Below are 25,032 nucleotides of genomic sequence, written 5' to 3' on the forward strand. Positions count from 1 at the left end.
AATGCAGACTTTCCAGGGTGGTCAATGAATGTATGCAGGTGGCAAAAAAATAAAGGGAGAATCATGGGAGGGGCTGGAGCCCAAGAAGAACTAATTATCAGACTACTAACAGCAATATATAGAGAATGTGTTACGCTTTTTAGTTCAGTTACAAAAGCTGTTTGTTTCCATTTTATGGGCAAACAACCCATTTTGTGAGCCTCTTATTATTTAACAAAACTTTTCACTGTTTGCTTTCCTGCAAGCTCTATTTTTATCTTTAGTTAAAAAAGCCTACTTTCTGGTGGCCATTTAATAAGCAGAATTGATTTGCTCATTTTCTAATCTGTTTCAAATACCAAATAGAAATATAAGCAGCTGAACTGGAATGATCACGCCACAGCAGTAGCTTGTACTTTCATCCAAATTGATTGCTGGTGTAAGTGCATTGATGCTGCATCTACTTACACAATGAGTAAATGTGGCCACTGGAGGCAGTCTGCATGAATGAGAGAATATATCTACTTTGCAATTCGGTAGAGGAGGGCTTGATTCTCATCACTTGCCCAGATATAAATTAGAAGTAATTTAATTGAAGACAGTGGAGCAGCATTGGTGTAAAAGTGATGTGAGAGAAGAATCAGGCCTACAGAATGCTTCCTTTTGTCCCCTTTCTCCTATATTTGCCTCTGTTTTAAAATATAAAAGAAAACTTTAAGATTTTCAGGATTAAAAGTAGTGCAAATCAATTCTACTATGAAAAAAATTCTGTTTTTTTTTGTTAATGTTGTTATAAGCTACGTTAACACACCTGACACCATCCTGCCTGTGTAAAGTGTACTAAATGTAATATGGGAGACTCTTCAGTTTAAAATACCCTCAGAGTCTACAAAGTTTGAGTGGGCCTGATTATTTTTTTCTCAATCAGAGCTACTTGTAATAGAGGTCCATGTGTTTGTCCAGTTTATTATAGGAATAAACAATCTGCAAATATGGTGTAGCTACACCTGAGAGAGAGGAATTCTTGCACTAGTTGAGCTATAGGCTTAATTCAATAAAAGGCGAAGTTGGTACTATTTGATTTACTTAAGAAATCAATAACTGTCACAGGAGAGGATGAAGATGGGGGATGATACTCGGATAGGACTCAGAATGATTTTGGCAGTGTTCACATGACTAGTGTATTAGAACTATTATTTCTCTGGTGATCAAGTGGGTATAGATTGAGTGTATCATGTAAAATCAGCTCATTGGCTTACTATCAGAAACCAAAACTGAGGCATCATGTAAATTCATAGATGATTAGGCAAGAGTAGTTCCGCTCGCTGGCATTGCTTCTGAAACTTTCTGAACCAAGCTTTTGATCTACCTTCCACAGACCTTCCCCTCGCCTCTATTTCTCTGTCATTGGGACAACACCCCTATTCAACTTCCCGTATCTATTGTCCAACAGACCACTTCTCCCAGAAACACCTCTGCACTTTCTCCTATGCTGACCCCTACTCCAGTGGGGCCATGGTCATTGATTGGGGTTCCTAATTAATACCGTAATATGAATGATATGATAATAATGGGGACTCATTCTCTTGTTAATTATGGCTTTGTGTAAATGCATATTTTAACAGGTGAAATCTAAATACTTTGCAGACTTCCCTTAGAGAGTCTGAGGGGACTCCTAAAGGACTGTCAACTACAGCTGCAGAACTTTTTGAGTCTGGAAGTGCCTTTACTTGTGAAACTACTGTTGCTGTGGTACTACCACAGCAGTGTATGTATGAGAAAGGGAGAAAATCAGGCTCCATATGGTCTGTGGCATAGTGAAGAGATTGCGAGTTTTAGAGAGGATGGAAAAAAAGGCAGACTTTTTGTCATCTGCAGATGCTCTAATAAAGTTCTGTTCTTCTGTAATGCCCTGATTCAGCACTTAAAACACACTTAAACATATGCTTACCGTTAAGCATGAGAGTAGTCAGTCTTAATGAAGTAAATAGGACAACTTACCTGCTTAAAGTTAAGCATATGGTTAAATTCTTATCATCTGGGGCCTAAGTGAGTTTACAGATGGAGGGCTGATTAAGCGTCATCAAGCTATGTGTGGCTTTATTGAGGTTGTCCCACCAAGTATTTTATATTGATATCCAGCATAATTACTAGTAAACTATTTTGCAACCTCTCCAGTATTTACAGTGAAATACAACAGTACTAAACATGTGTACCTGACTTCCTGTGTTTAAGATGTGCAAAACAACTATGAGGCAAATATTTAGACAGACATTTTTTTTTTTAAATGCTGACTAGTCTGCATATCACACTTCCTCATGGCAACAACAACAGTAACAACAACAAAACAAACCACCCAAATCCCTCTGGAGAGATTTGTAATAATTGAGGAAAATGTCTTACAATTGAAGACACTATTTTTTCAGAGTGCAGTGTGATGAATTAAAATATTTGAGCAGGGGCCTTAAATTCCCAGTCCATCCTAATACTCTGCGTGCATGCTTTGTAACTGAGGGCTAGAGAGAAAGTGAGACTGTCTTACAATACTTTGTCTTTTCCCCTTGTTTGAACAAGTACATGAGTAAAGATGAGTTCCTCCTGGCTAATGCTATGTAACCTTTCTTGTTTTAACAGAGGTCTGATTTTTATTTATTTATTGAAATTGCAATGGCATTTATCACTATAGTAGTTGAACATCTCACTGATATTAATTAATACACCTCACAACATCCCTATGAGGTAGCGAAATATTATCCCCCATTTTACAGAAGAGTTAAGTGATGTGCCCAAGATCACCCAGAAGATCTGTAACACCTGTGCCCTAGACTGCATGTCCCCTTGGGGTTTAATATCCTTCATATAGTTTTCAACGATGGTCATGGTTGGAAGGAAAAATATGTGTGGATAAATTTCTTGAGCATATATTTACCATCAGGAGTGCTATCAGACAGAACAAATATTTTCTTGGTTTGTGCTCATCTGCTTCAGTTTTCAAGTGCCTTTTAAAATGTGAAGACACACTTTTTGTGTGTGTTGTAAGTGCTGACCCTACTTTTGATTGTCAGCATAGGTCAAACAACTCTGCAGTTGGGGAGTCATTACTTCATGTCAGTCTGTTATCCATTAGTTTTAATTCATATATCTTCTTGACACTGACTGCTATGAGTTTATTGAATCTTTCTACACAGGCTGCTGCTTATCAGCTTAATGTCTATGTATGTAACAGGCACTTTTAAAAATAACAAAACAACAGTATATTGTAGTGTTCTAAGGGATTTAAAATAGGCTCTACAATACTAATTTATATCATGCTTTACAAACAACTGATTTTATATATCTGAAGCTGCTGTTATCCCTATTTTATGCAATGTGGGTAACAAGGCAGAGTGTGATACAGCAGATATTTCAGACTTCCATGGAGAGACATTAGTCTCCTTAAAAAAAGAGGTTCACAAATAAAATATTGTTTTCTCTTTCTTACCAGGTGCTAATAAGGTGAAGCCGCTAGAAGGTGTGAAAATTCTTGATCTAACAAGGTTTGTGTTTGCTGTTTGTAGTTCAGAATAGTTTTCTGAGATTCAAATGCTGTGATAAAACAACTACGAAAACCCACTGCTTTTTAATATTGCAGGGTACTTGCAGGACCCTTTGCAACAATGAATTTAGGAGACCTAGGAGCAGAAGTTATTAAAGTGGAAAGACCAGGTAAGGTTTCTTAGTATAATCAGACTGAGGATCAGTTTAATCATTAGTTGTCTATGTACTTTTGAATAATTTTTTTCCTCTGTGCTGTTTTAAGGGGTGCCCTGCAATCCTTGGAGGCACTTTGATTTATAGTCAAGGCCCATTAGGGGTTTGGGGAGCACAGTCTGGGCTGAACATATAAAATGCAATTCCCTTGCCTGCTTTTCTCCCCCTCCCACCCTGCGGAAGTGAGGAGAAAGAAAATGCTGGTGTGTGTCTGTCTAGGCCCTTGGAAAACTTTAATTTGTTAGCTATTACTTTGTAGCCTATAGGTTTTGACTCTTTTTTGGGGCCCTGTGGATATCATTCTATTTCCAGTTTCCTTCAGACTCACAGGTGGAGAACTAGTTGCTGGCATACTTGCTGGTCTAGTTACTGGAGCTTCTCCTGTCAGTTTATTCTAAAAACTGTAATTTAGTGGTAAGTGTAGATAAGTTTTTTGTTCAGAAGTAACTTATGGCCTTAAGTCTTCTAGGAAGGATAAGGGCATGAGAAGTCTGAAGTTCTAAGATCAAGTCCTTTTTGGGTTATGAATTCAGAAAATAATGTTAATCCACTTAGCAAAAGACTTCAGACATGAAATGTACATTATCTGTGACTCGAAATTTAGATTCTTTCTAAATAATTTAAAAGAAAACATTCTCCTTTGGCCTCAGACTAAGTATTTTTGGCCTAGGGAGTTTTCTTTATCACATGAAAAGGCTTTTAAAATAGGGTTTAGGGAAAAAGTGCTGCAGTCTGAACTATAATGTCATGACAAACAGTATTCTTCCAGAAATTATCTATTATTTTTATGATTTATTTTTATTACAGGAGTACCTAGAGGCCCCAGTCAGGGAGCAGAGCCTCACTGTGCTAGGTGCTGTACACACATTTAATGACAAGATTGTCCCTGCCCCAAGAAGTTTATAATCTCATTATAGGACAAGATATAGTTATTTCTAATTGTTTTTTCTATACTGTTATGACCCTTATGTATTGTTGGTGGCTTCAGAGGATAGCTGCAGGCTACCAGTTAAAACACATGCTTTGCTCTACCTGCAAAGCCAATTGTGAATAAGGCAGCTTATTTAAAACAGACAGACAAAAAAAAGGTAAAAATTAGTACAAGAGTCGGGAGGTTTGGGGCCAGCATATGCAAAATGGTTGGGGCCTATCATGCTAAATGGAATTGTTTTGAATCCAGAATAGGTTTTGTACCTAGAGATGTATAACTGGACTGATGTTATCACTGATATATGGCAACATATTACACTTTATGTGGTGACCTTGTTAGATCTCATAAACTGATGGCCCTGAGATTAGTTGTTCTATATTACCACATGAAAGACCTTTGATTGATTTCCTGGTCTCATCACTTGCTTCTTAGGCAAGGGTTGGGAATGCTGCAGAAGCACTCCCATTCTGTTTGACCCCTGGAAATAAAATACACCATCTGCTTTTACAGCTGGATTTAGTGAATCATTTGCCTCTGGCATATTAATCAGACATCTGTTACTGATTGAAACACCGGGTTTCTAACTGGTCATTCTGGGCTCTTTTCTCCCATCAGTACACAGAGGATTTCCAAGAGTAACTGCCATTAATGCAATAGAAATTTATGGGTTTGTATAAAACTTTAGTATTAGGTTCCTGATACTATGAAAATAGAATTTTTATTTTGAGATACAGTCTGATCTGCTGTTGCTACAATTATCAGTGTATAGGAGTGGCACAGCATTGTTACAGTGGTGGCGCCAAACTAGGGATGCAATAAAAGGCATTGCATAATGCCTTGTTAGCATAAATTGATGCAACTAGGCCCCAAGATGATGCTATGAACTTAGGACTCTTTTATTGACTTCTGAAAGGTGAATGCACCAATGCTTCTTTCCTCTCTGACCCTGTACATCTAGAGGGAACAGTGATTATGACTCTCATTACAAAAAATTCTCCAATAGGTGAAAGCTTCTGTAAAACATTGACAGTATATGAAATTGTAATTCTACAAAGGAGAAATATGACTGGTATTAATTATTTTGGGTAGACATTTTTTGGGAGCGGGAAGATTGTGTCCTTTCCAAATGTAACTAAATATAGCCATATTTGCCTGGATATAGCTGGTGTTCCAAAAGAAGGCAACAAAATAGATACCAGTGTTTTCAGGGTTCAGATCCATGCGTGTGATTTTGTTGAGTTGCAGATCTTTCTATTCCTGTCCAGGCTCTCCCACTATATCCCCAGTACAAGTGATTTAGGCTGGCCCACCTCTCTGCAGGATTCCCAAACCCTGAAGGCCATGACTGCTGCTGCAGCTCTGAGTTCTTGTTCCTTCTGCCCCTCCTTTCCAAGGAACAGAGGGGGAGCCAACTGCCCAGGAGCTGGCCTTATTTTTCACCAGCTGATAGGTGCCAGTATAAGAATCTGGATAGCCTGATGGAAATGAGTACAATTGTAAGTTTAGGAGCACCTAGATTAGGAATAGGAACTTTTAGTCTTGTTCCTATTGATTGTAAATAGCATGTGATTGCAGAATGGATTTCTGTGAAATGCATATGTAATGGGGGGCAAACCAGAACTGAAACATCCATAGAAAATATGTCATTCATTCAAATAACATATAGGGAAATACATAATGGTAAGTTGAACAAAACTGGCTTAAACTCGGTGAGTTGGCGGAGATCTAAGTAGGTGTAGGACATGATGTTATAGGTATATATTCTAAGAACAATGATTTTAGCAGGAGCCATGTGAAAATTTCTTAACTGAATGTGCATCACAGCTCTGTATGGAAGGGATGGAAATTGTATGGTTATTAGGCTCTGTACGTGGATTTTAAAGAGGAATTGCCAATTTAAAAATCATATTTTATGCAAACTCTTACTTCATTATGTTATTCATTGTGACAGAGTGCTGAGAGCTAATAGAGGGTCAGCACTCTGATCACTGTGGCCTCAATTAGCTTCCCCAGTGATGGCTGATTTGAGGAAATAAGGAGGAAGTAGTTAATCTGACAAGGAAGCTGTGTGATTTAAGGAATTAATTGGCCCATCAGCTGATTATCTTGATAAAAGGTAGAAAGGAAGTGCTAGAGCATGGAGTACAGGGCTAGCTGAGCCCAGATTGAAGGAAATTCCAAGGAAGGGAGATCTCATTTCCTCCCTGGTCCCTGATGAACAGGAGCTGAAGGTCATAGAGATTAGGACTGTTGTGTTGTACTGTACAGGTGTTAGTGGAGGGGACTTGAATAAATCATACAGCGTGGACACTAAAATAAGAAAGTTAGAGCCATTCCTGGGGTAGCTGCGGGGGTAGAGGGGAGGAATGCATGCTCTTTCACAAATAAAAGCCTAGATGATCAAAGCTGAAGGATTTAAAACAGTTGCTTAAACTGTTTATGTTGTTTGCCCACTTCTTTGAATTTGCTTCAGCTTGGATAGGTTCTTAGTGCTGCAATGTTTGGATTGAAAATGCTGAAGGGGAATGTTAGCTTGTGTTTAGAAAGATTTCTAATTAATTCTTTTAAAAATCTACAGTTTGGGCAATGTTTGAGTTAACATTCTCTTTAAAAAATGTGTCCTGAATGAAAATTAAGTAAGCATATAAAATTAGGAATACCTTATCCCACCAAGGAAATAATATAGATCAGTGGTTCTCAACCTATTTACCATTGTGGGTCGCATATGCGGGTCGCATATGCTGCTCTCTATGTTTTATGTAGGCCACATCCACACTATATATATACATCTGTAGGGCTCTGAGGATGTCACGTGGGCTGCAAGTGTCCTGCGGGTTGAGACCCATTGATGTAGATTCATATTGCATTAGTCGAACATTGTGAATTTTAAATGTATTTTGCACTGTACCAGAGTAAACACCCATAGGACACATCCCATACCAGTAAGGGAACAAGCAGGTGTTTTCCCATCACTGTATTATGTTTCAGTAGTTTAATATGCCCTGAGCTAAAGCTTTTCTGTGTGAACTTAAGCTGGAGTACATTTTGTTGCACAGAGGTAGAATACTGAGCAAATTACTTGCCTCTTGAGGTTGGCCACAATTAGGCACATAAGTCAGAGATATTGAAGTAGAATTGAACAGATTGGTATGGCAAGAAACAAGAGACTAGAGCTTCATTTAAAAAAAATTAAAATGTCTAGATTACAGTAACTATTTTCTTTCCTTTTTGTTGTTGTTACACATGTCTTGAAATGGGGATTACAAGCACTTGGATTTATTGATTAAAAGGTGTCTTAGCCTCAGGAAGATGAATCAGTGGGCAGATTCTAATATTCCAAATCACTGAGCAGTTTCAAGTATCTGACTTAAAAAACAACCTGCTAGAGAAATGTTTCCTTCTCTTTCCCCTAAATGTAAATTCAATTTTGTTCCAGTGAAAGATTTTCTGTGTATAAAATTGTTACAACCTTAAATTCCAGTATTTTGTATCCGGCCATGAATAGAAATGGGATCTTTATTCCATTGGAAAGGGAGATTCTCCGCTTCCCACAGAACATTCACTTCTAGCTCTGGAAATGTCCGAGGTTAACAGACTTCAGGAGTGAATTTTTAGATAACCAAAAAAAACCCAAAAACATTTTAGCATTTTTTTTTTATGGCTCCCTCTGAGCATGGTAGTTATGGCCTGAATTTATCTCTGTTTTGTAGGATCACAGCAAGCTGCTACTTTTGAATATTTCACTTTATTACAACTGATTTCTCTTCCCACTCTATGCAGGTATTTTTTAGATTTGAAGAAGTTTTCTTAAGAACTTCCTTGTTTTAGATACTAATAACAAGTGCTTTGTCCTAGTGTAATAACTACATTTCTTAAATTTTGCAGATTTTATTTGTTTAGTTGAGCTCCTCTTAAAATTATACAAGTAGAATAACAAACTCCAGGGAGTGCAGTTGTTTCATAGGTATTTCCACATTTGGCCTCCAGTCTTGTGCCTCACTACGCACTTGAGGCATGCAGATATGTCATAGCAGCTGCACATTATGTCATGTGTTTTTCCTTACATAAGTTTCCGGCCATTTAAAAAAAAAAAAAAAAGTCTTTTCTCTTTTTATTATTTGAAGAAAAAAAAAAAAAACCCCACTAAAGTCAAACTACACACTCATTTATTATACTTAAATCAGAAAGCTATCCACAATGAACACCTAAGAAAAAGATTCTACCACTTCAGCCAACAAATCATCCTCTGAGACTTGCTCCTGCAACTTTGTTTACTAGGGTTTTAAATTGTTTAATTTTGGAAAGCTCACAGTCCCATACCAATAAGTGAAACTGAAAACTAGGATTCAAAGTATAATGGGTATAGGGAGGAAGCAGGGTCTTGTGGTTAAAGTACAAACCTAAGATTTGGGAGACCTGCATTTTATTCTTAGCTCTATCGCATTCAGATCTCAGAGGAGTCACTTAACCTCTCAGTGTTTGCTTCCCACATCTGTAAAGTAAGTTCATAAACTTATCCTGTGACAAAAGCCCTACTTCATAGGGGTGTTACTAGACTTACTCCATTATTGGTGTTAGTAATCCACTTTGAGATCCTTATAGGAAGGTACTGTAGAAATGTATTGATGGCATGGCTTGAACTGGATGAGTGTAGAAAAAAGTGTAATGATACTTTCCCAAGCTCCACCCACAAACCAAGCTCCTCCCTTTTGAGACACCAAAATGTGGAGTTCTTGGTAACTGTAATCTTTTTATGTGTTTGTACAATGCCTAGCACAATGATGTTCAACCTGGCTGTTGCCTTTACGTGCTACTGCAATATAAATGTGAAATAATAATATATGCTGCTTTAAGCTCTGCTGGGTTACTCAAGCTTGGTTCCCCCTTCCATAGGGTTCATATTTATTCATGGACAGGGAGGGGTTAAAGTCTAAGCACAGTAGGTACGTGCCTAGGGCTGTGGCTCCCATAGTCACGTGATTACATCTGAATCAAAATTTTCATTTTAAAATATGTATTTCTAGCCCTCGTGATTGAAGAAAAGCTTCAAAATTGAACCCAGGCATAACGGGTGCAGTGATACCTGGCTGAGGCTGCAGACATTCTCTGGTAGAGGGATGAGGAGCAGCCATTGGAATGAGAGAGGAAGCTGCCTGGTCTCACATGTACTGCCAGAGCAGACCAAGCCCACGCTACTCTGAGGGAATGTGGGCTTTTTGGGGTTGTTGTATGTCTTGCTGAGCTTTTCAGGATTGCCCCACCCCGTATTGATGAGATTTATTGGGCCCCCCTGATTTCTACTCCTCTCTGCTGGGGAAAAAAAGTGGTGATACTCTTCCAAGCACCTCCCACTTGTGGCATCAAAGTAAAATGTCACTCACATTAGATTGTGCATATCTTTGTACTATAATCGTCCCTTTCTTTTTTTTTATTTATACAGGTTCTGGTCACCAGTGAAATAGTTAATAATGTTGGCATTTAAATTATTGTGATTGGACATCTAAGTTACAGATAAGCAGGACATTTTATTCTTTTGATAGCTGTTTCAGACTGTCTACAAACTCATTATAACATTGGTTATGCTTGGTTCACAGTTTGAAGGTTTTTTTTCACAATCATAAAGGCTAGAGATTGACTTTCTTAATTTTTGATGAAATTGAGAGTGTGGAGGACAAGAAGTCAACCCAAAAGAGGTACTGGATTGCCAACTCAGTGCAACACAGTCCAATTCAAATTATTTATTTTCAAGCATGTTAACAGTTAATATTGCTTTTGAAGTGAGCTGTTTGTATATTCATATCATCCCTTCTTTTTCTGTACTTTTTGTCTTTGAATGCAATAAAAATATTTTTCAAATAGTCACAGCAGTGGCAAAAACAAGCCTGTTTTGCTTAATCAGGTTTCGGAGTTTTTCTTTACAGATAACAAAAAAATATCTAAAATATGTATGATTCTAAACCATTGTCTACCAATGGTGATTAAAGGAGATGTTTTGGCTGTCCTAGCTGATGCTTAAACCATTTTAAAGGTAAACTGGGAGAAGAACAGAGTGTTCATTTTCTGCATATTTGTCAGTGTATTTGGTGCAGCATAATACTGGACAGATACAGAAATGTGACATACTTATTTTCAGGAGTTGGTGATGACACAAGAGCCTGGGGACCACCTTTTGTTGGAACAGAAAGCATTTATTTTCTCAGTGTAAATCGAAATAAAAAGGTAAACAGAAGCTCCTCTATTGTGCATTGTGGTTTGGGTTTTTCTGTGACAAGGAACTCAGAACAAACGTCATAAAATTTTTCTTTTATGTTCTTTAGATAATATTTGCAGTAGTACTAGAGACTGGATTATATTGAACAGAAGCAATTTTTTTTGGACAAATTAGATAACTGTAACAATTAGGGAGAAACCAGTAACTAACAAAGCAAGAATTCTAATTGTCTGTTTTTTCTTAAGCATGCTTTACGGGGTACAAACCTCAAATACTGTAGTTTACAATTGTGTAATCCTTACTATATGTAAATGTGGTAAGATTAACATTAGCATTAAATTGGAACTGGAGAGTTCCTTTAAAGAACCAGAATGAGTATTTTAAACAATTAAGGATGTATAACTTGTTACATTTGGAAGAAGAAAACAGGGTGAGTGACACGGACTTTCACATAACGAACAATATTGTGTTTTTTGTTACCAGAGTATAGCTGTCAATATGAAAAATCCAAAAGGAGCAAAGATGATCAGAGAGGTATGTTCTGGTACAATGTAAATAATGCATTTTACATTGTTTTCAGCATAATAGCAAAGAATAAACATTAATATAATGGCCGATTAACTATATTACCCTGTTTTTAATGATTAATGTGTATCACCTGTATAGTTGTGTTAAACAGCAATACACTCATTTTCTTTTATACACTTAAACATTTATCTTAATGACTCAATATACAGTGCAACTCAGTTACACTGTACAGTGAGTTTGGATAGTGTGAAATCCTCTTTAAAGTGGATTTCACACTAAGTCTCAAATTGTTTCAGTGCATTGCAATGAGAAATTGCACTTTCATTTATAGTGCTTAAAGTAAAGCTTTTATGTGGAAAAATGGACTTCATGTTTAAGAGTATTTCACTGTATTAGGAATGGTGAACCATCTGTTCATCTATATTTTCAATATTGTATAGCAAATGTTTGCATATGTCTACTTTGCTCACTGCCCAATGAAGTCTGTGGGAGCAGGTTTGGGCTCCAGTATTTGAAGTGTTTTTCGTGTGTTTACTGTTGATCAGATCCTATGAATAGCAAAGCTGCCTCAATGTCTGTTCACTTGCCAGATCAGGCTTCATATTTCTGTTCTGTCTCTCTTTCAGTTTTTCATTTTAGAACTTAAAATGTGGTTTTATTCTCAGAAGTAACTATGTAAAAATGGCACGTCGTATTCAATAGAGCTATTCCTTATTTATGTCTCACCTGTTTAATTTAGTGACAGACAAGATGTGCTACTTGTTACTCCTGTTAACCCTGCAGCACCAACACACCAAAGGGCAGTTTTTTGCTGGCGATGATATATAAAATGATGTATTCCAATTTGAGTTTGTTTTTTTCACTTATGCAGAATTTGGAAATCATTTGGAGACCTTAAACCAAGGATCCTATAACGTCATTTTCATAGACAGACCTCAGAATAGAACTGAAAGGCAATATTGATTGCTACTTAACATCATAGTTTCCTATGGATGGTTTGGAAAAATTATACAAATAAAATAATTGTGCTTGATATAAAATTGATGTATTTTAGCAGCTTCCCTCCCGTCATCTGCCACCCCACATCTGCACCTAACACCTCAGCAGAAAAACACATGGGCAGCTTGGCACTGAGTCAAAATTTACTGTGCATCCAGAACATGACCTGTTAGTGGTATAGCTTAGTGGGAGAGCTCGACTAGCACCCATAGTAGGTACAGCCACCTGCCAAGAAATACACAGATTCCAGGAAACGGTAAACTCTTCAAGTAAGGAGTGGCAATGCAAGGATCCATCAAGTCCCATAACTGAGAAGGAGGTTGGAGACCCCCATCCTACCACTTCTCAACTTCTTCCTCTGTCCAGCACATTCTCCTGATTCTCTCCAAGACTGCCCTTGATGACTATGACAATGGTGTTTCTTTCTGTTCTGTTTATCAAGATTAGCTTGGGGCTAGGTAACTAAACAGGCTAACTAACCCCAACCTAACCACAATGATTTCCCTCATGTAGACACAGGTTATGGCAGGCGTCGCAGGACCTCACCGTAACCACCTTTCCTAACATAGGCAAACCCCAAGTGACTCTGTTGCCCAGTTAGGGTAAAATATGGGTCATTTCTGAGGTCTCCTCCCCTAATGATTTTACTGAAAGGCCAAAAGCTAAAAAGGAAAAAGATAAGTAGGGCTAATTTCTGTCCCTCTTCCCCCAAGCTAATTGATTATTCCTCAGGCAAGGCTTACAAAATATCTAGAAAAACTGAAAAGCCAAAAGTCATATGCTCAGGAAACATGTGGCTTCATCCTTTTTAGTGTCCTAATTGTCTGTAGCTTCCTCATCCCTTGGATTCTTCATTCTGAGTCAGACAAATTTAAGTAGGCTCCCCAAACCAGGTTTTTCCCTCAGGAGTATTTCAACTGCATTGTTTAGTCATCCTGACTCTCTTGGCCTGGGAACAGTAGTTTGAGGAAGCCAAACAAGCCCCTGCAAGCAAATAGTTTCCCACCGGCAGCAAAAAATAGTTAGATTTTTCCCTCAGTGCTGCTGTAGATGAAGTAAATAGGTCTGAATGGAAACAGTCTTCCAACAGCAGATGCCTTAATAGGCAAATCCTGATACTGTAGAAGATCTAAAAGGAGAACCAACCAATAGTTTAGATGCCTGAAATTGACACGAGAGTGACTGTGGAAATGAAGGAGACCATCATTCCAGCGGAGGCTGATTTCTCCCCCAACAAAAAAATAAAACTGAAAATCAAAGCCTAACAGAGAAGAAATTACAAAGCAAATTTAGGATTTGTGCAATCATTCACTTCAGATTTAAAGAGCAAGCGTTCAGGCCTTACTGACTCTGATTTCCCATAGCCCCCATCCTTTATGGAAGATGCAGTCATAAATGTAACTTTTTTTCTCTTTGATTAATGGCAACCAAAGCAGTGGTGTTGTAGTAACAGTAGAGATGAACTAAGGAGGTGTGTTTTGGTTCTGGACTAGATTTAGGCAAAGTTTCTGGACTGGGGCTAACAGGTTGGTGGTTTTGGATTATATGGTGCTAAAATCTTCCAGATTTATTTTTGTGAGATTATAGTTGGACCTAAATTGGAACCAGAAGATGGGACCTTCCCAGTGCTGGATTTGACCAAATGGGTGTGCATGAATGGATACTTTTTTCTTTAGTGGCAGATTTATAACTGGTGGTTATCTTAGTGGTCAATACATCTGGTGCACACTCCATGCTGAATCCTGAGCCTTATCTGGTATTATATGTTCCATACAGAAAAAAGTTGTGTTAAATACCATAAGGAAATTCATGAATAAGAAAAGTTCAGGTCTTGGGAAATAATCTATCCTTAACTTACGTCCTGATCCCAAGCACCAGAAAGAAGTGGTTGTGTACTCTAACTAGAGGTTATGTGGATATTAAAATTTTATATACAGGGTACTGAACACTTGAGAAAATCAGTTGTCTTATTTCCTAAATTTCCATCTTGGATACGGGAAAGAAGGCATGCAAATAAATGTTCACTACATGTATCGATAGCTGTGTTAAAGAGAAAAGCCAAAAGACTAGTAGCCTCAAAGAACCTTCAGGCGCATTCCACAGATGCAGCCAAAACAACTTGGTTAGAAGAGGCTTGCAAGTCAGCAGGAGAAATCTGTAAATCAGCAGTCTGGTCCATTTTTCATCCTTTTACAAAGCAATAGAAGATGGGTTTCCAGACATCTGCTCTCACATAATTAGTCACAAGGTTATTTCACCCTTTGGTACCCCAATAACTCATGCTGCTCTTCCTTAGTCTACTTAGCTCATATCACTGTTTGCCCTTTCTAATATTTTCAGTCACTGCTGGCTGCTTCCTAAGAATGTGATGGATAAGTGGATATGCAGCTCAGTAGAGAGAAATCTAATCTTATCTGTCATTTCCTCTCTTCTAAAAGTAGTCCACTTATCTGACATCCTATCACCCTTTTGTGTTGATATGTCTGAGTATATTTTTTACAGCCCTACTTACCAATTCATCAAAACTCTCTCTGAGGATAACTCTGTAGGATATATTTCTGCTGTGCATTTACTATAAATAATTTTGTAGTGGTTCTTACATAAAATTGATATTAGTTACCATAGGTTTGGGAAAACTCTCTGGGAAATTAATGGGCAGGCCCTTTTCTCTTCTGCTGTCCTTGACTGACAGCTCTAGCTGCCTCTGTCTCTGAAGTCAGCAGATCCATCCCACACATTCATGCCTATGTCAGAGAAGAGAAATTGATAAGTTGTATCCCATCGCACCTATCTTTATGGAATTCTTTTAAAAGTTCTCCCCAAAAGGATAAATTGGCAATATTAATACTACTTTCTAAAAATTTTCTTCTTTTAATAAAATAGTATCTGTTTTTAGTATTGGTGTTTTCCAAATAATGAGTGCAATTATGAGAGAGAGAAACAGAAATGATCTATATTTTTTGTACTTATACCACCACTTTTTACTAAGATATAAAGTTGAACAGAATTGTGTACTAGCTGTATTAAGTACAATTCCAGTGCATGCGCCTTTTTGTTCCCATTCGTTATTGGAGACCAAAATAAAAAAGATAGACTTTGTATTCAGAGATCTAAAGTGGGGAATGAACAGTGAAATTTGATTGCTATTAAGTCACAACCCTATGTCAGGGTTAGGGTGATCTGATTGCACCAGCTAGGCATCAGGGTGAGACCAAGCCTTGTAGAGCTCCCGAGTAGTACAGTTAGTGCAGCACTTTTGGGTGATCGGCCTTAGTCTAGCCCAGGTGCGAGCAGCCACATTGCAAAGCCAAACCTGAGTTACTGCATCCTCACTGATGGTGCATTCCTCTCTGTGTGTCACTAGACTTCTGGGGGCATTTTCCATGGTTCTTTGTGCTGCAGTAAACTGAGTTGCTTTGATTTTTTTCCTGGTGAGTTGTGGGATAACTTGTCTCTCCTTCTGGGTACTTTGGGGTGAGAGAGGGAGGAAATTGTGGGAGAGCATTGGAGGACTATCAGCAATTGAAAGGGTTAGCCTATGTCCTCACTACAAAGTGGGTGAGTTACCAGCCTGAGTGAAAGTGGTACCTGAGCTCTAGCCTGTATCCCCAGCAGGGCCAGCCACCCTGTGTCTGAAGTACAACCAAACTCTGGTGAGATGTTTTTGTTTGTGGACAAGAGGGGGTTGGGGAAACAACATAGTAAGAGCCTGCATTAATTCTACAGTGAAGACACCTTTAAAAAGTATTCAAAGTGTGCTCCCCATCTTACCTGACTGGTTTTGCTAGCCAGTGCAGAGAGGTTGGAGGGCTATGGTCCTACCTTCTCCCGTCTTCCAGGCTAGCGCTGACAGTGGCACTAGCTCTGTGGAACCTTTGTTCTCCCTGAGAGACAGGACTCCTCCCATGCCAGTCACACACTTTTTGTAGCTTCCACAAAATAGTGTGCATTTAATTTCTCAGCAATGGAATGATGAATTAAACAACAATTAATCCTCCCCCATTAAAATTCAACAATGTTTATTCAAAATCTAGAGACGATTCCACAAAAGGCTTTAAATAATTTTAAACCAGTCATGTTGTAGTCCTGGATTTTCTTGATACTGTCCCTTGACATTAAAATGCCTTATGTCGAATTTATAGAATATCTGTGGATGTTATTAGTGTCTCCTCCATGCAGCCAATCCAGTCATTCATAAGTTGCATGCCTTGTTGTCTAGATGAGAATCAGTTTCTGTCTGCCCGGTTAAATGTTTGCTGGCTTAGCTTTTTCTTTGGCCTTAGATACAGTAAAATAGCTTACAGGCTAGAACAATAATGGTTGTGATTGCTGATTATGATGGCACTAGTTTGTGGAAACTGTTCCAATGTACTGTACATCGTAATCAGCCAGATACATGATAGCTCCAGAAAGTAGAACTCTGGTCAACTTGAAATAATCTAAAACAGTTCACTTTTGCACAAAGCCTGTGCTTAATTAATGTATGTGTCAGTGGATTGTTTCTCAAATTCCTTTAGATGACCACCACCATCTTCTCAGGTATAAACCTATTTCTCCAGAGGTTCATAATTAACTTTGTTCGCATGACCTAACCATTTATAAATCTGTCCAGATATAACTTCCCATTTGTGGGATGAATGAAGGTATGATTTAGGCTCCGATTCAAAGTCTATTAAAATCATTAGGAGTCTTTCAATTGATTTCAGTAGGCTTTGGATCAGACTATTTATATAACTCTACAATAACTAAATAGATATTTCCTATATTGTGCAACAGAGGGTTGGATTACATAAAAACTTACACTGAAATAAAAGGCGTGAATTCAGACTGATTTAGGGCTGGTCTATACAGACAATTGTAGTGGTTTAAATATAAAGGTGTGTGTGTTAATTCTGATTCAACTAGTGTAACTTAGTGTGGATGCTGATCTATTCATTTAAACTTGGTTTATATTGTGTAATTTAAGTTGGTAAATTTACATGCAGAAGCTAAATCAGTATAAATGTATTTAACTAATTTTAAACCTATATCCAGACATGAAAGTTACACCAATTTAACTAAATTGATTTAAGATAAATTAATGTGTAGGCAAGTTGACAATAATCAGTTTTAGGATACTGGTTTAGTTTAATTGATGCAAAGGTTCTTTATGTGGAAATGTATAAAGTATAAAGGAAATGTTGATAACCAAGCATTAGCCTTTGAGTATGTACACATATTAAATCCTTTCCCCTCATTGAACAGGTGAAAATAATAAGAGCTATCTCTGTATCTTTAACCTTTAAGTTTCCTTTCTTGGCAAAAGCCTTTGGGGTCAACTATAAAAGCATATGGAGAATATATCCAGATCAAAAGCTTTAGTTGCAGAGTGTAAGAAATAGATACACTTGAGAAAAGGGTGGTCGTCTTTTGTTTGCTATGTTGAGAAACAGTCCATTGACATGGAGTTTTCTAGGTTTAGAAAGCAGCTGCATCCTATCACATTGTTTATAAGCATTGTCATTTCTGCTATGATACAGAAAGTCAGGCTCCAGGACTGGATATTCTATTCCTGAAGCTGCCTTTAGGATTTTCATGTAACATAATCAGATAGTTATATGTAAAAAAAAAATAGCACCAGGCCCATGAAATACATTAAAAAGATACTATATGTGAAATTGATAGTTTGGAAATTAAAAACACTGTTGCCAAAAGCATCTGTTTCTGCCACAGAAAAAACAGCAATGGATGAAGGGTGCTTCCTCTTCTCCCTACTCGTTCCCAAAATTAGGAAAGACAAATATAATGTCAGTGTTTGTCCTGTTAAATGTAGACAGCCCTTGGCCAATTGCCATGATGACAACATATAACAACATATATGGTACATTCAAGATTTGAATAGTGAATCCATTCTAGGCAGGCAACACTTCTAGTATGTAACTGACCAGAGTAGAGAAGCCATTTGTTCAGAATAACAAGTTTATTTAAGCCAGTCACAATTACCTTGTGACTTCTGTACTGTAGGAAAGCCAGGAACTATCTTGTTTACTGAAATTTTAAATTAAGTTATGTGGGGAACTTGTTGAACTTTCAGAAGTTGATTAAGAAGTCTGACTCATCTTTGTCTTTTCTTTCAGCTTGCAGCTGTGTCTGACGTTTTTGTGGAAAACTATGTCCCTGGGAAACTGGCTGAAATGGGCCTGGGGTACGAAGACATTAACAAGATTGCTCCTCACATTGTGTACTGTTCAATAACAGGTATTTTAACTTTGTCGACTTGTGCAAAGGCTCCTAATTTCATGTATTCTTTCCAGAATTCTGCAGCAGAAGGCGTGCCATTTTATACAAACCTTCCTAGTTCGTTTATGCTCATTCAGATTAATGGAGTGATATTTCTGGAGACTGACATTGTCTATGTATCTAGAAAATAGGTGTAGGGAAAATAGCAGTTGGCAACCATGCAAACTGCTTTACGATAACTTGCTTGATATAGGCATGCTTATAGTGGATCAGACCTGTGGTTCATCAAGTCCGGTATCCTGTCTCTGGCAGTGGCAGTACCAGAGGGAGGGTGCAAGGCACCCCACAATAGTCAGATGTGGAATAATAGTCTATCCCACATAAAGCTCTCGTTTGTATATCTAATAGTTAGGAATTGGTTTAAATCCTGAACCATGTGGTTTTATATTCTTCACAGCCTTCTGTCGTGAGTTTGGGGTTGAGATGAGAGGCACTTACTACTGCTATTTGACCTTGAACTTTAATTTGGCAAGTTAGTCTTTATCCTGATTTTATAGTATTACTTGGAGTTTGTAAAGAGAATTGTCTTAGGATATAATTCTTAATATATTATTTTTTTAAAATGAAGAAATACCACCCTAGGCCCTGATCCTGCAAACATTTGTGTGTATGCTCACCTTTATTTATGTGAATAGTTCAATGTTCCACACGTGTAAGTGTTTGCAGGATCAGGGCCTGAGGTGTAATTTAAAAAATTTACAATATTAAAAGGTGTTACATTAAAAAACCAGGCCTAATATGGTAAGGTCAACATTTGATAGCTAAAGGTTCTTTAGATCTGCTATGTATGCTCTGATGTTTAGAGTTATGGTAGAAATGAGATTTCTGCTTTAAATTCCTATTTTAAATAAATTATAACAAATAAATATACTGTTCAGAATGTACTTTTAACAACTTCGCTCAATCCAGAAGGAAAACAAATCACGAAAACACATTTAGCCATTTTTGAATTTTCTGACTGTACAAATTAGTTATTCATCTCTGAAGAATTTTTCACATATATGCACTTATATAATTAGAAACAAATTCCTCTTTTTAAACTTCATGCTTAACATGCATAAAGAAATGTGGTTTTGAAATAACAAAGACAGAGATGTTTGGAAATAGTGTACGGTGTATATTCAATAAATTATTTTATTTTAGAAAGTGCATCTACATCGGGGGGCCAACCTGAGCCTGAGAAGGAGCCAGACTTTAACAATGTACATTGCCAAAGAGCCACAGTCATACATCAGCAGCCCCCCATCGGCTCACCCAGAGCCTCCCACCCACCGGCAGCCCCTTCAATCAGTGCCTCCCCCTCCCTTCCCTGCACCTCCCGATCAGCTGTTTTGCAGCATCCAGGAGGCTCTGGGAGGGGGGAAGAGTGAGGGCATGGCAGGCTCAGGAGTGGGGGCGGGAAGGGGTGGAGTGGGGGCAGGGCCTGTGGCAGAGCCAGGGTTGAGCAGTGAGCACCTCACGGCACTTTGGAAAGTTGGTGCCTGTAGCTCCAGCTCCGGAGTCAGTGCCTATACAAGGAGCTGCATATTAACTTCTGAACAGCCGCATGTGGCTCCGGAGCCACAGGTTGGCCACTCCTGATCTACATGAATTTACAGAGCGGGGGCTGAGGTGACCTTTTGACATATTATACTGCATTTTCATCAATGACCTGAATTTTAGGAGTGCTGAGCATCCATGTCTCCCATTGAAGTGTATGCAAAGTGAATATATATATCCCAGTTCTGGTTTTTCATAACATGTTCCGATGTCCAAAATGTCTCTTGAGACACCTGAACTGTCCCCCTTTTTTGTTTCATCACTCAAAACGCTTGGATTTTTTTATAACTACAAAATGTTTTTTCAAGAATTATGGCTATCCTGAGTAGAATTTGCATTGTGTTTACTGAGACAGACAAGTGAAATGAACATCAGGGGAGAAGAGCAGGTTTTCGAGTGAAGATAAAAGTCAATTGATAGTCTCTACAATCAATGCTGTTCTTTTGTTCAAAGTAAATGTTAATAACACTTGTTCACTGTTTAATTATAAACTAGTTCAGACCCTAAGTTACTGGGGCGGGGGGGGGAAATCCTGCAGTCCAAGAAATATCCAGAAGCTGGCAGTGTTGATACCAGCACACATTTTTAAAAAGAAGTGTACTTTAGCTTTGTGTGACTACTTCAGGTCCCTAAATAGTGTTGCCACAATAGTACCCAGTTTTGGATTTTGCAAGTATGCTCACCCCAAGACTATGGGCTCATTGGAAAATTTCAGTTGAAACATTTTTAACAGGAAATTGGGTTTCTGATGAAACAATTTTTTCACAGAAAGTTTCTGCTTCCTTTGGAAAGTTTTTGTCAAAAAATGGAATGTCCCAAAAACCCAAATATTTTGGCGGAAATAAAAGTTTTTGGTACTTGTATTTCTGTTGAATTTTTTTCCCTGTTAAATTTAGACAAAAATTAAAATTTACCTTTTCATCAAAATTTTCCATTGAAGAAAATAAGTTTTTTTTTAACCAGCTCTACTATGGAATTCTCAGTCCCTCCGAAAATGAGATTCATAGTTTCCAGAGGTGACATTTGGGGCGGGGGCAGGTGGGAGGAGGAAGCAGGGTCACATTCCCCCCCCCCCCGCCCCGGATTTGCTGCTTGGCTTGGACTGAGCATGCTCGGTAACACTCCTGAAGCCGGCTGCCTTCAGAGTTCCCCCACTATTGGCAGGCACAGGTCACCTCTGATAGTTTCTAAATAGTCTGCATATTTTACTTAGATCGACACTATTTTCCTACCACAGTAACTGTCTTAATCTTTTCTACTTATCTCCTGTGCAGTGGATTAAAACATTTTGAAGCCACTAGTAAAACAAACTCAGTGATGTACCTGGGTGGTAGGGCTCAGATTTTTGGCTTCAGTCCCAAGCGCCAGCAACACCATTAACACCAGCCCTGGCAACCCCATTAAAATGGCGTCGCGAACCACTCTGGGGTCCTGACACACAGAGTGAGAACCGCTGTCTGAGAGAAACCACCAGTCTGGCTTGTAACTGAACTGCTGTAGAATATGCACCTCAGAGTGAAAACTATTATGAAAAAAATTTCTCGGTATATTGCTGTATTACACTTAAGTAGAAATCAAAAACTGAGGAAAAGTTATTCTGCTGTAACAGGTTTCTCTCTTCTTATAAACATGTGACAAAGGTCTTATCTAGACTAGGAAAAAATGCACTTCTATTTAGAATTTTCAAAGTTGTTTAGGGATCCCTTTTTGATAGGGTTTTGTCCACAGTGAACAGACCTTGTATCTTTTTGTTTACGTGCTCTCATGTCTTTGGTTTAGTCGCCTGCACCCCTGATAGGTGCAAGTGTGTTGAATGAGACCCATGTTCCAAGATGTTTCTGATATTTTGTCTTTAAGTGAGGAAAATGTGTATTTCCATGCCTGTAGCATGATGTGTTGTTTGACTTAGCTTTTTAGTTTCAAACTTGGATTGTTTTGCCATCCTCCAAGGAGGATTCTAATCATGCCAAGCTTGATCATTTTTGGAGTGATGAAGGTCTAAACAACATTGGTCTGCACATCTGCAAGAGGACATTTTCTATGAGTTTTCTTAAGGATCCTAGGATGCTGGTGGTGCTTTGAGCAACTTTAGCTGAAAGTGTCCTTAACTGGGTAAGGCCCTGTAAGGTAATCATTTTGCCAATGGTTTTTCTCTTAAAAAAATAAAAAAATTAGTGCAAGGACTTAATGTTAAATCCACATTAAAATTTAGAAATTGTAAGAACATAAGAACAACATTGGTCTGCATATCTGCAAGAGGTCATGCTCTGTCCCTTGTCATGCCCTCGGGACATACTAAACTGTAAAGGGTGGATCCTTCAACTTGTTGAACATGGAGCCCAGTTGCAGTCAACCAGTTGCAGTCAACTGCATTGGGCACAGGAGTCCACCTGTATGCTGGAAGTTGCAGAATTGGGGCCTTAGGATCTTGTATATTGCTGACAAAGTTCTGTTAGATCCCTGAGAGCTCAGAACTGTTTCAAGTGGAGAGAGAGATAACATGGTAATCTCCTAGATTTGTGTGTTTATAAAATGCTGGAGATTTGGAAAGAGCCTGGGTTGAGGAAGATCAAAAGATAAGGTATTCTTTAAATGAATGGAGTCTTGGTGGTCCAAAATATAGAAAGGCAGCCTGTCCCTTTAATCCACCAAACTTGGATAATGTTTGAGACAAATTCAGTGAAAACAGTGATTGTGTAAATGGGAGAGATGCTGGGATTTCACCTATTATGTAACATCCAGACCAGAGCTCTAAATGGCAGATTATTCCCCATTTGCTTTCTGGTTTGTGACTCTGACATGAAGGATAATTGATGTATGATATACCATGAGTTATGTTATAGCCCCAGATGCCCTGTGTGAACTTGGGTAAGTTGGTGCCTTAGTTCCCCCTCTGTATGACGGAGATAACTGACGAGGATAAATACATTTCCCTTCCAGGGAAGGTGCTGGTGCTCAGCCAGCTGGTCCTGTCCAGGCTCTGAGACTAGTGCCTCCCCCTGAGCCTGCCCACAGGAAACCTGGCCAGCCTCCATAAAAATATCCTGGAGTTTTTCTGGCCAGGACATCACTGGCTTGATGCTGGTGTCCTGAGCCTCCCCTTGTGGGTGGGCGGACAGGGGCTGGTCTACATCTGCAGCTAGGTCCATGCTTTTCACTTCCAGGTTCTGCAGAGACTCCTTTACAGTGCAGGTAGGCTGGCACCTGTCTTCCTCCGCCAACTCTGAGAGCTCCAACATGACCAGCAGTTCTGTTATCTCCACCCAAGAGGTCTCACCTGCTGGTTTTTTATCAGGATCTGGAATCTAGTGGCTGCTGAGGGGGGACCTCTGCATGGAACTGCTACTACACAGCTTCCATCTTCGCATGCAGGTGGTGGAGTCCTCCTTGGTGTGTCGGAGGTTGTACCTGGCTGGTACCACCAGACTTGGGGACCTCCTGGACTATGATCAGAAGGACTAGGGTGGAGCACACATGGGGCTGTCCACTATGCGTATGCTCCAGGAGGTGAGGGCAGCCTTACCTCCTGCTCACCTCGCTTACCTTCTCCTGGAGTAATGGATGGCCATCTTGGCCAGTGCCAGCAAGAGGTTGATGGTGAGGTACTGCAACTTTGTGGGGTCAAGGATGGAATGTGCTAGAATCAGAAGCTGCAGGGAAAAGTACACAACTCTTGTGGGAGGCTGATCCCTGTCCACCCCTCACCCACGGCCTTCCAGAACTTGTCATCTGGCCCTCCTCACCCTGCTATTCTCCAACCTCCCACCTGAGTCAGCTGAATGACAACATGCCGGTCTGCTTCTGAGCTGCACCCAGAAAACATGTACATATTCATATTTCATACCATCCACTTCCTTGCACTTGTGTCCTGCCCCGACACTGTGGTGGGTCCTGTGCCTACCATTGGAGGGCAAGGAACCACGGTGGGCCAGTCTGTACTCTGCTGTGATTCCATGGCCTGCCAGGGTTATTAGTTGGTGGTTCCTCCTTGGTGCCGTGAGCACGGTTGTGTTCCTGGTACTGTTCAAAGTCCTCCAGCTCCTGTCCCTTTTGTGGCAACCTCCAATCGTCTTGCCCAGCCAGTCCCAGTTCCCTCCTCATGACTCCTCATGTCTCTTCTCACCCTCCTCCAGTCTCTCTAGCCATCATCCCTCACTCCCACTCTCCCCTCCACAGTTGTTCCCAGTTCCAGTCTCTCTCTTCCGGGGCTCCTTTTCTAGTCAGTGTCCCCCTCACCCTGGTCCTTGTACTAGACTCTTTGCCAATCAGCCTGCCTCAGTTCTTCCTCCACACCCTGCCCCTTGTCAGATTTGTCTCCCCCCCCACCTCATCCCCAGTCCTAGTCTCCTTGCTCAGCCAGTTCCAATCTTCTCCCCACTCCTCATCTTCTCACCATTATTAGTCTTTCTCCCTGTTGTTTCCTTCCTTGGTTCCCAATCCTGCTCCATCTCAGCTCCTTGTCCCAATCTACTCCTTCCCACACCTGATCCACTTCTTATCCTCTCTGCATTTGAGTCAGGCCCTTTCTCATCCACACTGCCTGGTGCCAATAAGCAGAGGTCATTGAGAGCCCAGGAGCGACAGGGTCCCTACTCTTAGTTCTGATGCTTGGCCCCACCCTGATCCATAGCAACCATGAGCAACAACTGCAAGGAGAGTCTAGCTTGTGCGCCTGTAGCCCTGGGCTGGAGCATGCTCAGTTGCTATGTAGGTTTGGCAGTCGCAGATAGAAGCTGTGAGGGGATGGAGTGTGATCAGTGCTGCTGGAATCTTTGGAGATTCCACACCTTGCCCCAGTTCAAGTCTGTTACAAAGA

At 39.5% G+C, this 25,032-nt stretch overlaps 1 protein-coding gene across 2 annotated transcripts in view; it reads left to right on the forward strand.

Moving 5' to 3' along the window:
- Nucleotides 1-25,032, forward strand: part of SUGCT (succinyl-CoA:glutarate-CoA transferase) — a 491,880-nt gene that overhangs the window by 1,148 nt on the left and 465,700 nt on the right. For both annotated transcript variants that reach the window (XM_034761248.1, XM_034761249.1), the window contains exons 2-6: nt 3,464-3,515; nt 3,611-3,684; nt 10,794-10,879; nt 11,355-11,405; nt 18,515-18,635. In XM_034761248.1, coding sequence (XP_034617139.1) covers nt 3,464-3,515; nt 3,611-3,684; nt 10,794-10,879; nt 11,355-11,405; nt 18,515-18,635 — 384 coding nt within the window. The remainder of the gene's footprint in view (nt 1-3,463; nt 3,516-3,610; nt 3,685-10,793; nt 10,880-11,354; nt 11,406-18,514; nt 18,636-25,032) is intronic.

Source organism: Trachemys scripta, chromosome 2 (assembly GCF_013100865.1).
Source record: "Trachemys scripta elegans isolate TJP31775 chromosome 2, CAS_Tse_1.0, whole genome shotgun sequence".
Lineage (NCBI taxonomy): Eukaryota > Metazoa > Chordata > Testudines > Emydidae > Trachemys > Trachemys scripta.